This window comes from Diaporthe batatas (assembly GCF_019321695.1).
Source record: "Diaporthe batatas strain CRI 302-4 chromosome Unknown Contig00003, whole genome shotgun sequence".
NCBI lineage: Eukaryota > Fungi > Ascomycota > Sordariomycetes > Diaporthales > Diaporthaceae > Diaporthe > Diaporthe batatas.
The window spans coordinates 7276685-7290581 of record NW_025408550.1 but is presented as its reverse complement, the minus strand read 5'-3'; the positions used below and the strand labels follow the sequence as shown (position 1 = coordinate 7290581).

At 59.9% G+C, this 13897-nt stretch overlaps 4 protein-coding genes across 4 annotated transcripts; 3 read left to right on the top strand and 1 right to left on the bottom strand.

Moving 5' to 3' along the window:
- Positions 1–237: 237 nt before the first annotated feature.
- KVR01_003372 (uncharacterized protein) lies at positions 238–684 on the bottom strand (the record flags this gene model as incomplete). The annotated part of the gene is made up of 2 exons (XM_044793032.1): positions 238–519; positions 580–684. The coding sequence occupies 2 exons, from the start codon at positions 682–684 to the stop codon at positions 238–240; spliced, it is 387 nt and encodes a 128-aa protein (XP_044648387.1).
- A 2323-nt stretch (positions 685–3007) lies between these two features.
- On the top strand, positions 3008–5863 carry KVR01_002542 (uncharacterized protein). Its single transcript, XM_044786874.1, has 4 exons — positions 3008–4094; positions 4168–4219; positions 4293–4743; positions 4835–5863. The coding sequence occupies exons 1-4, from the start codon at positions 3563–3565 to the stop codon at positions 5345–5347; spliced, it is 1548 nt and encodes a 515-aa protein (XP_044647557.1). The 5' UTR covers positions 3008–3562; the 3' UTR covers positions 5348–5863.
- A 441-nt stretch (positions 5864–6304) lies between these two features.
- On the top strand, positions 6305–11047 carry KVR01_002941 (uncharacterized protein). Its single transcript, XM_044783123.1, has 3 exons — positions 6305–7164; positions 7264–7343; positions 7423–11047. The coding sequence occupies exons 2-3, from the start codon at positions 7300–7302 to the stop codon at positions 10328–10330; spliced, it is 2952 nt and encodes a 983-aa protein (XP_044647956.1). The 5' UTR covers positions 6305–7164; positions 7264–7299; the 3' UTR covers positions 10331–11047.
- Positions 11048–12438: 1391 nt separating this feature from the next.
- On the top strand, positions 12439–13889 carry KVR01_003981 (uncharacterized protein). Its single transcript, XM_044794859.1, has one exon. The coding sequence runs from the start codon at positions 12775–12777 to the stop codon at positions 13468–13470; it is 696 nt and encodes a 231-aa protein (XP_044648996.1). The 5' UTR covers positions 12439–12774; the 3' UTR covers positions 13471–13889.
- The last annotated feature ends 8 nt before the right edge of the window (positions 13890–13897 follow it).

Genomic DNA, 13897 nt, shown 5'->3' with positions numbered 1-13897 from the left:
ATTTTCCGTCCAACCATTGCCGCCCATCCTGGTATCTTGGTATAACATCTTGTCTGATCACATCAATCCTTGACCTGACGCCAATCCGAAGAGACTCACCCGACCCAACCCAAACTCGCAATGAGCTGCCGCACATGGCCAGCCCCGAAACAGTTCATTAATCGTAGTCAAGTCATCAAAACCGTTCACACCCGGCCACCCAGCCCCCCCCCCCCCCCCAAAAAAAAAAAGAAGTGCTCAGCCCACTACCCTGTAAGCGTCAGGCCCGCTCAGCCTGCCCACCTCCCACGCACCAAGGTGCCTCTCGCCCTTCCAGGCGTGCAGCTTGACGACGACGTCGCCGACGGTGTCCTCGCGGCCCTTCGGAATGGCATATTTGGGCATCTCATGCTTGGGAAGGCTGACGGTGCACAGGCCGGACTCGGAGAAGTGGACGTCGCGAGCAGTGATGCGCTCGACGAAGATCTCCTGGTCACAGTCCGGCCTCTCGAAGGAGAGCTGCAGGCCGGATGCGGGGAACTTGGAGGACATGCATTGTTAGTGTTGGTCAAGGCGCGACAAGTATTACACGGCACTCACGATGGGGTCACGGCTCTCGACGCCTCTCCGGAAGGAAACGGAGAGGAAAGGAGAGAACTTGTTGGGAGCCATGAGGGACTCGGGAAATATGGAGTATCTGGGCATGTTGGCAGACAGATGCCTGGGGAGCACGATTATGATTTGGAAAGTGAGTGGATGCTTGCTCCAACGTGCACGTGGTGGTGGGGGAATTGGGGGGTGTTGATGTTTCAATCTGGCTTTTATAGTTTTTAGTGCTCGGGTACAGGAATAATAAACAAGACAGACTGTGTGCACCAAACGGCCAGGCAAGTTGCAAAGCGACAACAAGGGCTTCTGGTATGGCCTGGTGTTATTAATCCTGGATAGGAAGTCCAATTTCCGAGTGGGTAGGCAAGTAGGCCAGCCAGGGCTGGCAGGAAGTGTGTGGGGGGGGGGGGACTGAGGTGATTGGTGGAGGGGGGTGTTGTTTGCAAACATTGGGGTTCCTGGCCGAGGGAGAGCCGTTGCCGAGCAATGCAGCCGTGCCGGTTTTTGGCGGCTCGCGCTGGGCGGTGGTCGGAAGGGGGCAGCTGAGGGGCTGATGGGATAGTTTCTCATGTGGTCATATGGGCCGGGCTAGCATGTTTTGAACAGAAGCCGTGTCATGAACTTGAGTGCTGGATCTATTGTTGTGCAGCCAGCCAGCCAGCCAGGAAGCCAGCCAGCCTTGACGCTGTCGTTGACCACAGGCCGAGCGGCTGTTTTGCCAAGTACACGCACGGGTGGGGAGGGAAGGCTGAGGCTGAGCTCCCCACTGCGGGGCCTGGCAGCCTGGCAGCCTGGCAGCCTGGCAGCAGGGGCCTGGCGGTAGTGCAAGGCTCCCGGGCTCATGACTGTGAAGGCAGAAGCCAGCCCATCCTGACCAGGTCACCAGGAGTCCCAGCCCTCACACCCCTTCCACAACAGCCCATACCAGCTCAAGGAAATCGCCATCGAGTCCTACACCCTGTTCAAGGCCGGCAGCATCGGTTTCCTCAAGCTCAGCGCAGATGTCTTCACTGCTGATTCCGCGAGCCGCCTGCCTGGCACCGTTTTCCTGCGAGGTAGGTCCCTCCGTGGCGGCGCGTCTGTCCCCTTCTAAACTTTGAACTGCCTCGCCAGTTCGATGCCCTCGGCCAGGGTTCCGACCCTCGCGTCAATAGCGAAGCCTTGGGCCTCTAGCCTTTTGCACTCCCCCCACAGGTCCTTCAGCTGCACGTTGAACACCTCGATGAATTCGTTCTCTTCCAGCTCGGGCTTGAGGTCCTGATTCTCTGGCAGGCTCATGTCAATGGAAACATGGATCATTTTGAGGTTGGTGTTGCAGAATCCCGGGTCTGCATTTTTTTGGGTTGCCGGCAAAAGGGCTCATGTCAGTCCAAGGTGGTCAGGCGAGAGCGGGAGTACTGACCATTCCACACTGCAGCATTCCGAGTCAGCGGTCGAGGGCCCTGGAGTCTTTGTTGTGTAGACCGGGCATGGGGTGTGTTTGTTCTCAAGGGTTAAGCATTGTATCTCGAAGCTGCTTACTCAGAGGGGAGCTTTCCGTGACCTTGCCCACGTAGCCGGTCTCCTCCTTGAGCTCACGTACTGCGGCTTGCTCGGGGCTTTCGCCTGCATCCACAAGGCCAGCGGGTACTTCGATCATGACCTGGCCTGCTGGAGGTCTAAACTGTTTTTGAAGCACGATCTCGGGCCCTGGACAGCGGGGCCGGGCCCCAATGTCAGTCAGCCCAGGACCGACAGGGCCAATATCGAAATCTCCCTACCAGTGGGCTTCTCCAGTATGGCTACAATGCCAACCCCATCGATGTCGCCGCCCCTTGGGCGGGTGCTACGCTCAGCAGACTCCCAGTCCCTGGTCCGTCCGCGGGGGTCCCTGTACTGTATTCTTTTTTTTTCCGTGTCCGAGTCAGCCAGCCAGGCCTGCGGAACACAGGCGTGCACTCCAAGTTGTTTGATGCGTGGGGTGGGTCGGGGTGGACAACCGCACGATCTGAGAGGAGACAAGACCGACCTGGAAAGTCTTATCCAGCGAGCCTGGTCTGCGGCCTGACGAGGGCAGCCATGCAACGGATTAGGCACGAGAAACATTTGGTGAGCAGGGGTTGCATGAGGTGGCAAACCCTCGGTGGACGTACCAGCGGGCTAGCAGACAGGACCTTCGCATCGGCGGCAGACATGTCGAGAGAGGAATGTAGTCACGGTGGCTGGGTGGTTGTCGGGGTTGGTTCACTGATGAACCATTTCTGCAGTTCAAGCATTCCAGCAGCTCACCAGCGGGGAGGCTACCACCACCAGCTTGTCCTCTACATCTCTGACGTCAACAGCTAGGCCGTGCTCGGGTAATAGCCCGCCTAGGTACTTCAGTACTTAAGTATATCCAAGTCAAGCGGCTTGCAGTGCAATCCTGGGGCAGGCAAAACTGCAACCACTACATTTGGAAAGCCCCAAAACATGATGATGGCGACTTGTGAGAAAGGCAGCACGCTATTGCGAGAAGGCGTCGTTGCGTGGTACGTGGCCCGGGATCACCGAGTCCGACGGTCAGCACCGCAGCAATTGTCCAACTCCGAAGCCGACCAACTCCGACTGCTCAGAGCCATCCATCACCCGGGGAGCCTGCTCCGCGAAGCCATGTTCATCTACGCACGGCTTACTGTCTGCGTGAGAGGCCTTCGGACCCGCCAAACCAATAGGATTCCCGGGATGATGGCCTTCTCGCTCCATATCAACACGACACGCTGGCTCGGCTCGCCTTCCTACCACGAGCATTGCGTGCAAAAGCTTATCCGTGCACACACACTCTCTTTTCAAGTCCAATACCTGGCTCACAGCCAGCATGTTCCTCTGATCCGTTCCTTGCCACTCTTCCCAGCGCGATCATACTGATACCCTCATCTACGTGACATTTTCCTTTCAGATTTCCCACTGTTGCTGTCCGCCACCTATAGAGTTCCGACGAGATATTCCAGACCGCCGTATGGCTTCACGGACAACGACCGCGCCCCCGGTTGAGGACGGGGGCCTGCTGATCTCTGAGGAGGCGCCTCTACTGTCCGGTGAAGCCACTACGGCTGTCAGAGACAAGTGGCGTGTGGTGGCTGGGGCCTTTGTTGTGCTCTTCCTGATAGAGTTGGCGGTCGGAATTTCCACGCCGGCGTGGAATGCCCTCCTCGAGGAGGGCCTGTGTGCCGAGGCCTACCCGGAAACCGCCAGCTTCCTTGCTGCCGCCAGCGACGACAACCCGCTATGCAAGGACCGGGCCGTCCAGGGGACATTGGCCCTGTACCGCGGTTGGGCTTACGCCCTCGACTGCCTGCCAACTATCCTGCTTGCCCTCCCATATGGCTCGCTCTCGGACCGTTGGGGTCGGAAGCCCATCGCGATACTGTCCATCATCGGGCTCACACTCGGCATGGTTTGGTATGAAATTGTGTTCTATTTCCTACTGCCAATGTGGACGTTTGCTCTCGGGTTTGTCTTTAACCTCATCGGAGGTGGCTCCGCCGTCGGTACGTACAAGCCGACACACGTCGCCCTTCCTAGCCTCTCACTTTCGGATTCGGACTAGAATCAAGATACTAGGAATGAGCATGATATATACCATGTTAGCAGACGTACTTGACGTTGAAGAAATGTGGGTTCGCAGCGCCATCATTGACACGACGCTCCGCAGCTGCTGGAAACGATGCTGACTGCGCAGATTGCAGGACCCCAGTCCTGTTCAGGTTTCACTCCGTTTTCCTCGTTGCGGAGCTGGTCGCCAACCCCCTGGGCGGCCTCCTGGTAGGCCAGGGACCGTGGCTCGCCCTCGTTGTCGGGAATGTCTTGATGATTCTAGTCATGGGTTCGATTTGCATATTTCCAGAGACACTTGCGGTGCGCCTGTGGCGTGATGAGAGGGCCGGGAGGGTGCCTCGCCCCCAGCTCACGCCATTGGGGGCCGATGATGGCGATGATGGTGACGAGCTCAAGAAGCCCACCACGCAGGCCGCACTCGGTGGTGCATGGGCGCAGCTGACGCAAGTATGGGAGTTCCTCGTCGGGAACCGGCGCCTCGTGGTGCTAATGCTGCCGCTCATATTCGTAACACTCGGGAAGTACATACAAGAGATGCTATTGCAGTACGCAAGGAAGCGCTTTGGATGGTCATGGAGCAAGGTAGGCCGTGCCCTACACCCCCTCCCCCCTACCTAGCTTGGCGCATGCAGCCGTCGTCAACGTCGTCACTTACAAGGTATGCCAAAAACAGGCAGCATACTTCCTCACACTCAAGTCCGCCAGCTTCATCGTCATGCTCACGGTCATCCTGCCCGCCCTGTCGTCATTCTGCCTGGGGACACTTGGGATGTCACGGCTTTCTACCGACATGTGGCTCTCGCGCTGGTCGGGCGTGGTGCTGGTCGTGGCGGACCTCGCGATCGCCTTGTCCTCCAGCCCCGCCCTCTTCGGCGCGGGCCTGGTGCTCCTGTCCGGAGGGAGCGGGCTTGTACCGCTGCTGCGGTCACTGCTGAACGCACAGGTTGAGCCGCATCACGTCGGCATCCTCAACACGCTCCTGGGGTTCCTCGACACGCTTGGGGTTATGATCGGGGCGCCGGTGTTCAGCCAGTCTCTCCGCAAAGGCATCGAGCTCGGAGGGCCCTGGATCGGGCTGCCATTCCTGGCCGGCGCCGTCATCTCGTGCTTTGCGGCCGGGATGTTGTGGCTCTTTAGCATCCCGCCACAGGTGGAAGGGAGTGCCGGCCAGGGGGGTCAGGCGTGATGGAGAGAGATGTCAGTCCATCTGACCCCGCGCTCGGACGCAGACGCAGGCATGGCGCGACATGGCGACGAGTGACGGGACATGAGATGATCAAGGCGGCAGGAGGCTGTCAGTAGGGTGGGACGGGCGCGGAGTCTATTGGGGCGAAGGATTGTGACGAAGCTAGAGGGAGGGCACTTGAGGGTGGCAGCCTGGCAGCTGGCAGGTGAACCCGACGGGATGGGTGCTCGACCGGGCGGTCGGGCAGTGCGGGATTGCTGTGGACAGGGCGTCGGGGCGAAGGGTCGGAGCGCAAGTGTTTGGGCGGAGGGACGGCGGAGAAAAGAAGACGTTGGACGTGGTGCTGCGGTGGAGCTGGGCCGGAGATTTACTGACGAAACACGGCTAGTCTTGTTAAAGTACATGTCGTCGACGACGTCCAGTTCGTATGGGAAATTGCCTGCTGGGCCTGGCTGGCTGGCTGGCCTGTCACGGGTCTGGTGGCTTCCCACGCCGGGCGACCATTGCTACCCTAGATCTGCGCTCAGGCCCTGCCGTGAACCCCTGCCCTGGGCCCCTGTGGGCGGCAGGCATGGTGCGGATACGCCACTGTCATTCATCTTGATCCAGTGGTGTGGTTGTGTGGTGGTTGTGTGGTGGTTGTGGGAATGTGTGACACCCCAACTACCAGGTACTTCAGTCCCAAGGTACCCAGATCCCCACCCGGGCTACCTACCCCAAGCAAGTACCAGTCCGACAGGCGCCTCCCCTTTTTCCTCTCTACCAGCCATTACATTCGAAGTTGAAACATCGACTCGTGCCATATCGAAATGCTGCTTTCTCCATCCAGCCCTAAACTGGTCTCACCCTATGTACTCCGTAATCTTAAGACATGCAGCCGCTGCAGCCAGCCAGGTCTGTGCTTTCCCCTTCTCGTGCCCCTGCCCCGTCTGTTTGGCAACGGCCGTCCCAAACGGGAACAGCAACAGCAACAGCAACAGCAACAGCAACAGCAACAGCAACAGCAACAGCAACAGCAACAGCAACAGCAACACTCCCCCCCTCCCACGTGAGCACACATCTCTGCGGTCAGGGTACGTGTCCTTGTGCCCTTGTGTCCTTGTAGCCTTACTCAGTATATCGTCACCTGGCTGGGGCCGTGGGCTGCCTGCCTGCCTGTGGTTCTTATCGCCCACGTCTCCTTTTCGGCGAGGCAAGCGAGAAGCCCCTGACATAGGCGCCCCGTACGGTTGCATGCCCCGATGCGTCCCACCCCCTCGCCGCCCCACGCAAATTCTCACAAACCTGTGGGCCTGCGCATGCATCCGCCCTCCAGATGGGTTCACCTCTTTCTCCCCGTGTCCCCAAAAAGTCTCTGACACCTCCCGAGAGATTCGGATCGTCGCCGCGCCCGCCCATCTCCTTCCCCCCCCCCTCAGAAACTGGCCCTCTCTGCTGCTCCCGGCACCGCGCTGCAAAACGACCACACTGCCAGACTGCCAGCGCCGCCGTCGACGGCATATCCAGCCAAAAATGGGCTGCTAGCACGACCGCTGCCTTTCCAACCCTATCGCTCTGTTTTGTTTTGGTCTTTCTTCTCTGTTTTATTTTTTTCTTCTTCTCTTTTTGGGGGGGTTTGTTTCTTAGTCTAACATCTATCTACCAACCTGTTGTTCTCTCCGTCACTCCTCGCGGTCAGCCTCCCCCGGCCAGGAAAACTAGCTACCTCGTTCTCTTTACTCTTTTCTGCTCTTTGGGAACCGCTCTATATTGTAGCCAGTCCCTCGGCCGGACTCATCCGCCAACCCTGCGCTGCTTGTCTTCGTATTGCTACTACTGTAAGTCCCCCCCCCCTTGCGGTGCCTGCCGCTCTACCAGCCAGCCATGCGCTTGTCCTTGACCCGCCTCCTGACATGTATATGTATATATGACCACAGGTCCCTACCAGAGTAGGGTAATTGTAATATTTAAATATGGTTTCCTTCTTCGGACTCAAATTCGGGGCCGACAAGAAGAGGTGAGTTGCCCCCGGCCGCAGACCTTCGCGGGCCGTCCGTCTTGCTTTGCCCGGCCCCTGCGACTCACGCGTGCCACAGGAAAGAGGTGGAGGCCTTACAGCCACCCCCTCCGCCACCACAATGGAAGAATGACCGGACCGAGGTGCTCCTTCAATGCTCTGGCCTGTTGAGCACAAATCCCAGCAGGCCCGGCACTGCGCACAGTTCGCGCAGCAGCGCGCGAAGGCCCTTCGCCGCCGGTGAGAATCGCAACTCTGCGGCCAACAGCATCTGGGACTTCCACGAGACAGAATTTAGAGGCCTGGGCACCGGCCGGGTCGCGAGCTTTGCTAGTATCAGCGCCGGCTCTGGCCCCTTCATACCTGGTCACGGCCTCAAGTCTTTCGGCTCCGAGACGAACCTGCAGTTGAGCCTAGGTGCAAGAAACGGCTCCTCGACCAGCCTCGCTGCGCCCAGGTTACCCTTCGGACGTGGCGGTGGCGGCGCTGTTGGTCCCAGGCCGGGGAGCGCACACTCGATGCGTAACGGCCGCGAGAGGCCGTGGATAAGCCCGGTCGACACCAGCCCCGTCAAGGAGTCGACGCCCGGCATCGCCGGCCCACAGAGGAGCCCGCTTGGCCAGCTGGAGCTCATGTCGCCCGTGCGGAGTGACAGCGAGTCGCTCCTCGGCGAAGACCCCGAGAAGTTCGCCCAGGACATTAGCGACAGGGTCACGCAGGAAGAGAAGATGGCACGGATGAGGAATGAGCTTGAGGAGAGGAGGAGGATCCAGGCAGAGCTGGAGGCAACGGCAAGGAGGAACTCGGAAGCCTCAAGGCCCAAGACAGCTGGAGCATATCCGTCGCCGCCCGCCTCTGTCACGAGTGACTATATCGTACCCCCTGCGTTGGTACCCGGGCAGAGATCAGGCTCTTTCGCAGGAGCAGCCGCGAGGGAGGTGAGGCCGGCGAGCAGCGGTCGGGACAACCCGAGCAGCCACCAAAAGCCGGCGCCAGGACCGCGCATGCAGGATTCGGCAGCCGGCAGCATGATGTCTATCAGCAGGGGGCGGCAGCCTAGTGTGGAAGGGCCGCAGCCCTCCTCCTCGCGGTCCCCACTCGCAAGCGTCGCACCAGTCGTGGAAGACAGGTCGGCCATCAGGGCCCGGAGTCAGACCGCCGATGAACTCTCGCCAGTGTCTTCGCGACCGAGGGCACAGCCATCACGCGAGCCGTTGCGGGGCGCCACAGTCCCTGCGGCCATGTCCCAGCGCTCGCCGCTGTTCCAGCAGTCGAGCCCCTTTGACATCCACGAGGCGGACGGCCCCGGTGGGAGCGAAGACGGGGACGAGCAGCCGCCAAAGATCGACTACCGAGCCGCCAACGCGCCGTATGGGATACCGTCCCCACCACTTTCTAATCGGCAGCGCACGAGCGAGGAGGCCGAGAGTCGTCCCGTGATCAGGAGCGTGATGGCCAAGCGTGATACTATGGTCGTCGGCGGCCCTCCGCGCCAGAGCCTGGGCCTGCAAATTGACGAGTTGGAGAAGACTCTGCAGCAGGCACAGACCATGGCAGCGCTTGAGAAGGGCCCGAGTGCCAGGTCTGTCTCCCGTAGTCGTGGTGACAGCGACGGCGGCAGCAGCAACTACTCCGACATCTCGGAGTCGCCAATGACCATCGAGCCGCCCCTCGTCTCGCCAAAGCCGTTCCCGCTCACGCCGAGACCAACGACTCCCGGCGCGAGGTCGAACTCGTATTCTAGAGACGTCCTCCAACCGACCGGGCGCACTCTGGGGGCAAGGTGGGAAATCCAGCCCGGCAGCGTCGGCTCAACCACGCCTACGTCTGGGAAGCAGGCTGACCAGATTCGAGAAGACACGAGGGATTCACCCGCAAGTAGGACCCGTCCAACGGGCGCCCCGCCGGTAAAACGACCCACGGTGGATGAATACGGCAACGTGAGGGTCAACGCGGTCGCTTCGATGGCGAACCGCATCCACAGGCCCAGTCCGGACGAGTACGGGGTCCAAATCAAGCGGACAGAGAGCCCATTCCGGACAGAGAGCCCGATACTCAAGGAGGTCCGGAAGATGTCTGGCACAGATACATCGTCAGACGGGCTCAGTAGCAATGACACGTCCCGATCAAACAGCCCCCTTCCGAGCCACAGCCACAGCGTCTTCTCGCCGCCGCCACCAGCGAAGCGCGCATTTCCACCAAGGTGCGACCACGGTCCGGCCCCGACCGCCCCTCCGACGACGCCCCTCCCGATCCCCGAGAAAAGCGCCCGTCGCAGGAAGGCCCCGGATACGCCGGGTTGCCACCCGCAGGAGAAGACGATAGCAATGCAGAGCCCCGCATCGACGCCCCTGTCAAGATCCCCGGGCCTTGCCTCGTCGGCTAGCATCATACCCGACCTGGCTAGCAACCCCAACTGGCCCCTACCGGCTCCAGACGCCCCCGCATCGAGGCCTGTAGTGACAGCCGACGGCGGCTTCGGGGCGCGTCGCTCTCTGCTGCGCGACAAAAGGTCCGCGCCTGCGCCGCTCAATATCGCGGCAACGAGATTCGCGGAAGACACGGGGGGGCCGTGGACACCCGGCAACGCCGGCTCGGAAAGTCGGCCCAAGACGGCAGGCGGCGAGCGCAAAGGCTCGCTGATCAGGGTCGACATGGAGTTCGAGTGGAAGGAGGAATACTCGACCAACAGCCTCAGCAGACAGCAGCAACAGCCGGCATACCAGGTCTCGTCGCAAGCGGCGGCGGGAGACGGCGGCAGCAAGGCCGAGGCCATCGGCATGGCGCGGGGCCTGTCTCTCAAATACGACCAGGAGCGGGAGCAGCAGAAACGGGGAAGGGCCAAGGAGCGAATGAAGCTGATGCGGGCGTGGACTATCGACGAAACGGCCACGTCGCCAACATCGCCCGACGCCGCCCTGGCCCCAGGACAGCCGCCCCATAGGACGACGGGGGCCACGGACGAGGCTGCGGCGAGGTTCATATAGAGGACAGGTGCTTTTTCCATGCATGGCCGGTGTTGAGTGTTTCCACTTGTAGGTCTACATTACGTGGGTGGACCGAGGTCCTACAATTGGTTCGTTATTTCTGGGTAGATACCATTACCAGCAAGTTACTATTGATGTTGGTATGTGTTTGATTGTTGTGGGCGTTTATGATCAGATGGTTTGTGGTGCATACAGGCATGTTTCCTCCTTTCTCTGTTTTGCTAATCTGAAACGGCATGCCTGCAAAAATAGGACAACAGTGTCCTAATGTTGGTCTTGTATACCCTTGCATGTTGGGAGAATACTTTGTTTCTGTTCATATGTTTGGACGTGTTGATAAATTTTGGCCTGCTTGACAGGGGTTGTCAAGTTCCCCGGGGAGCATGTGAGAGGAGGTGGAGTTGAGTTTCTAAAACGGTGGGGTGAGCATACATGCTAGCGAAGGAAACACCAGGAAAGCGCCGCGTTGAGAAGCCCAGTGTTTAATAATTGCGGTGTGGTAAAGTTGTATGCCATGCTCGCGCATGGTGATTGTGTGATGCCAAGTATCTCAGTCTAGCATACCTGCAGTGGCTTGTCCCTCCATGGTGCAAAGGTTTTCGATAATGGTGGTTGGAGCAGCAAATGGAGTCCAATGAGGCACTACCCTACAGAGACATGCATAGATATCTCTTCATTTGAAGTCAGATTAGAGAACACGTTGTGTTATGTTGACAAGAAGTAAGTAAACAACGAGCCATTGAGATGCAGAGATCAGTCATTGGACAAGCATCACATGCAAGTATCTACACAGCTGGTCTCGCCCGTGGATGTGTGCTGGGGATGACTAATCAGTCCTGCTAGACTACTTAAAGTAAATGGCTTCCCATGGCCTGTAGTTCCTACTGAGAACAACACAGATGAGAACACCTTTAAACACTACAAGAACCCTTCATCTGGCTCCTTTAATGATTATGGAAGTGTCCCGAGTGCTTTGTTTGACGGTGAATTCTACTGGAGTACCTCTTCTTGCATCATAGGTGACAGATCCCATGTGACAGCCACCGTCCCCCACAACTCTTCTAAGTTCTGCGCGATGCCTTCCTACAGAATGGCACCTCTAGGAAGACCAAGAGGTAGACGGTGTGGTGTAGAACAACCTCTCATGAATTGATAGACCAGAAGTATGTAAATTGGGCAGAGGAGATGGGCTGGTTAGAGTTTTGAACCCCTGGTCAGCATTCGTGATGGGGGATGTTCCCATTTGTTTTGAATTGCGTAAACAGCAAGGAAGTGGGTCCTCAACATTGGGACACGTAGTCGTTTCGAGACAGGCAGGCGAGGGGACAAGAGGACTTGGTTAACTTGATGGAGAACACCACAGCCCATCACCAGCCTGCTTCCCCAGCGCTCCAATGCTCGTGTGTGCCCAGGTGGACTACAAGAATGTTGCATGAGGATTCAGGCCGTGTCCTACGCAGCGGCCATGTGCTGGGAGGCGGTTGCTTACCCACCCGGGCCATTTCTTGCTGCAGCCCTACCGGACTGCAGAGGACCAGGTTGGGAGCCGGCAGGCCGGCCGGGCTTGCAGAGGCTCAGAGGCTCAGAGGCTCAGAGGCTCAGGCCATGAATCGCGCAGCCTCAGAAGCGTGAGGGGGGCAGGCGCTGTTTGGCCACGGACGGGAATGTGGTGGCGAGCCCGGCTTGGAAACGGGGTGCATGCATGCATGCATGTTGGCATGGTCTGCAACAAGCCTCCAGGAGGCTCCAGGAAGCTCCAGGAAGCTTTCAGGAATAGAACAAAGCGCGGCAGCGCGGCAGCACGGCAGCACGGCACGGTAAGCTGAGAGGAGGACGGACGGCATCGGCCCAGCCGTTTCAACACGGGCCCCTGGCGGCCTACGGGCGCTGGCCGCAGCGGCCTGGCAGGCCTGGGCTGGCAGGCCTGCATTGGGCAGGACGGAGCTGCCAAGGAGGATCATGGCGGAAATCCGGGGCTGGGCCCTGGCAGGGTGAGGCCGTGGGGCGGTGAAACAAGCTTCCCTGGCAGGACTGGCAGCTCAGTGGACGGCAGTGGACGGCAGTGACAACACGTATTCAAGTGTTTGCAGCACAGCCTCAAAGCCTCTCTCGAGCTGGCAAGCTGGATGGCGATATGGCACGATGGCTGTGCTGGACCTCAGCTTGGACCCCAAGGATCCCTGTGCCCGCTGCGTACGCTGCATACGATGAGACGAGCCTCCGAGCCTGAAAAAGGGGGGGGGGCCGTCTTGCTGTCTGTCAACAACACCCATCTGGCACCCGCGGGTATAAAGAGCCTGGGTCCCTCTCGCAAGCTATTATCATCATCATCATCATCATCACCATCATCATCAGCCTCACCACCAACTCCACCACCACCACCACCACAACAACAACAACAACAACAACAACCCCTCCACACCCTCAGCACCTGACACCACATCATGTCTGCTCAGGACTACTACCGCGACGGCGACCGCCCTCACGAGCGCCACCACGATGCCCCCCCGTACAGGGAGGAGTCCCGGGGCGGGTCGGACTACTACAGCCACGACGGCGGCCGGCGTGACGGCAGCAGGTCCCGCAGCAAGTCGCGCGACAGGGACGGCGGCGGCGACAAGGACCGCGACATTGCCGGGACCCTGATCGGCGGGGCGGCCGGGGCCTTCGGCGGCCATGCGCTCGGGGCCAAGGCGGGCCACGGCATCATCGGCACCGTGCTCGGCGGCGTGGCAGGCGCCTTCGCGGGCCACGAGGTGGAGGAGAAGGTGGACGACTGGAGGGACGAGCGCAAGGAGAAGAAGGAGGACGAGCGGCGCCACAGGGAGGACGACGAGCGCCACCGCCGCGAGGACGAGGACCGCCGGCGCCGCGAGGATGACGACCGCCGGCGCCGCGAGGACGAGGACCGCCGGCGCCGTGACGACGACCACCACCACCACCACGAGGCGCCCCGCGGCGGCGGCGGCGGCTGCGGGCCCGACACGGTGGTGGTGCAGCAGGGCGACACCCTGCGGGGCATTGCTGCGAGGTTCGACGGCGTCTCGTTTGAGGACATTGCCAGGCACAACAACATTGCCAACCCGGACATGATCTACCCGGGCCAGACCCTCGCCATCCCCCGCCGCGGCGGCTACTAGACAGACATGTCTGTCACAGCACTTGAGGCTGCTTTATTACGGACAAGAACAAATCAATTAGCAAATTCCCAAACATAATGCCCTGCCGCCCGTGACCACCCCGTGATCCATTAGCGTCTTGAGGCTGAAAACCACTCAAGCTGAGTACCTACCGAGCGCCGAGAAGCTCGCAGCTTGCCGAGGTTGTCCCGCTAATGCAGCCCGGGCGCGCCGCCGCCTCTTGGTAGTGGGCACGCCCGACCCGATACATAGCTAGCTGCCTTACCTAGCAGCCTAGCAGCCTAGCTGTCTAAGTACTTAAGTAATTATCATCCGACCCCACCAGCATTGGCACCGTGGACGGGGGATCCAGTGGCGACCGGGCCTCCGTTCCCACCAACCCCCACCCCATTCTCGGTCTGGTCTGGCCAAAGAGGGGGAACTACCA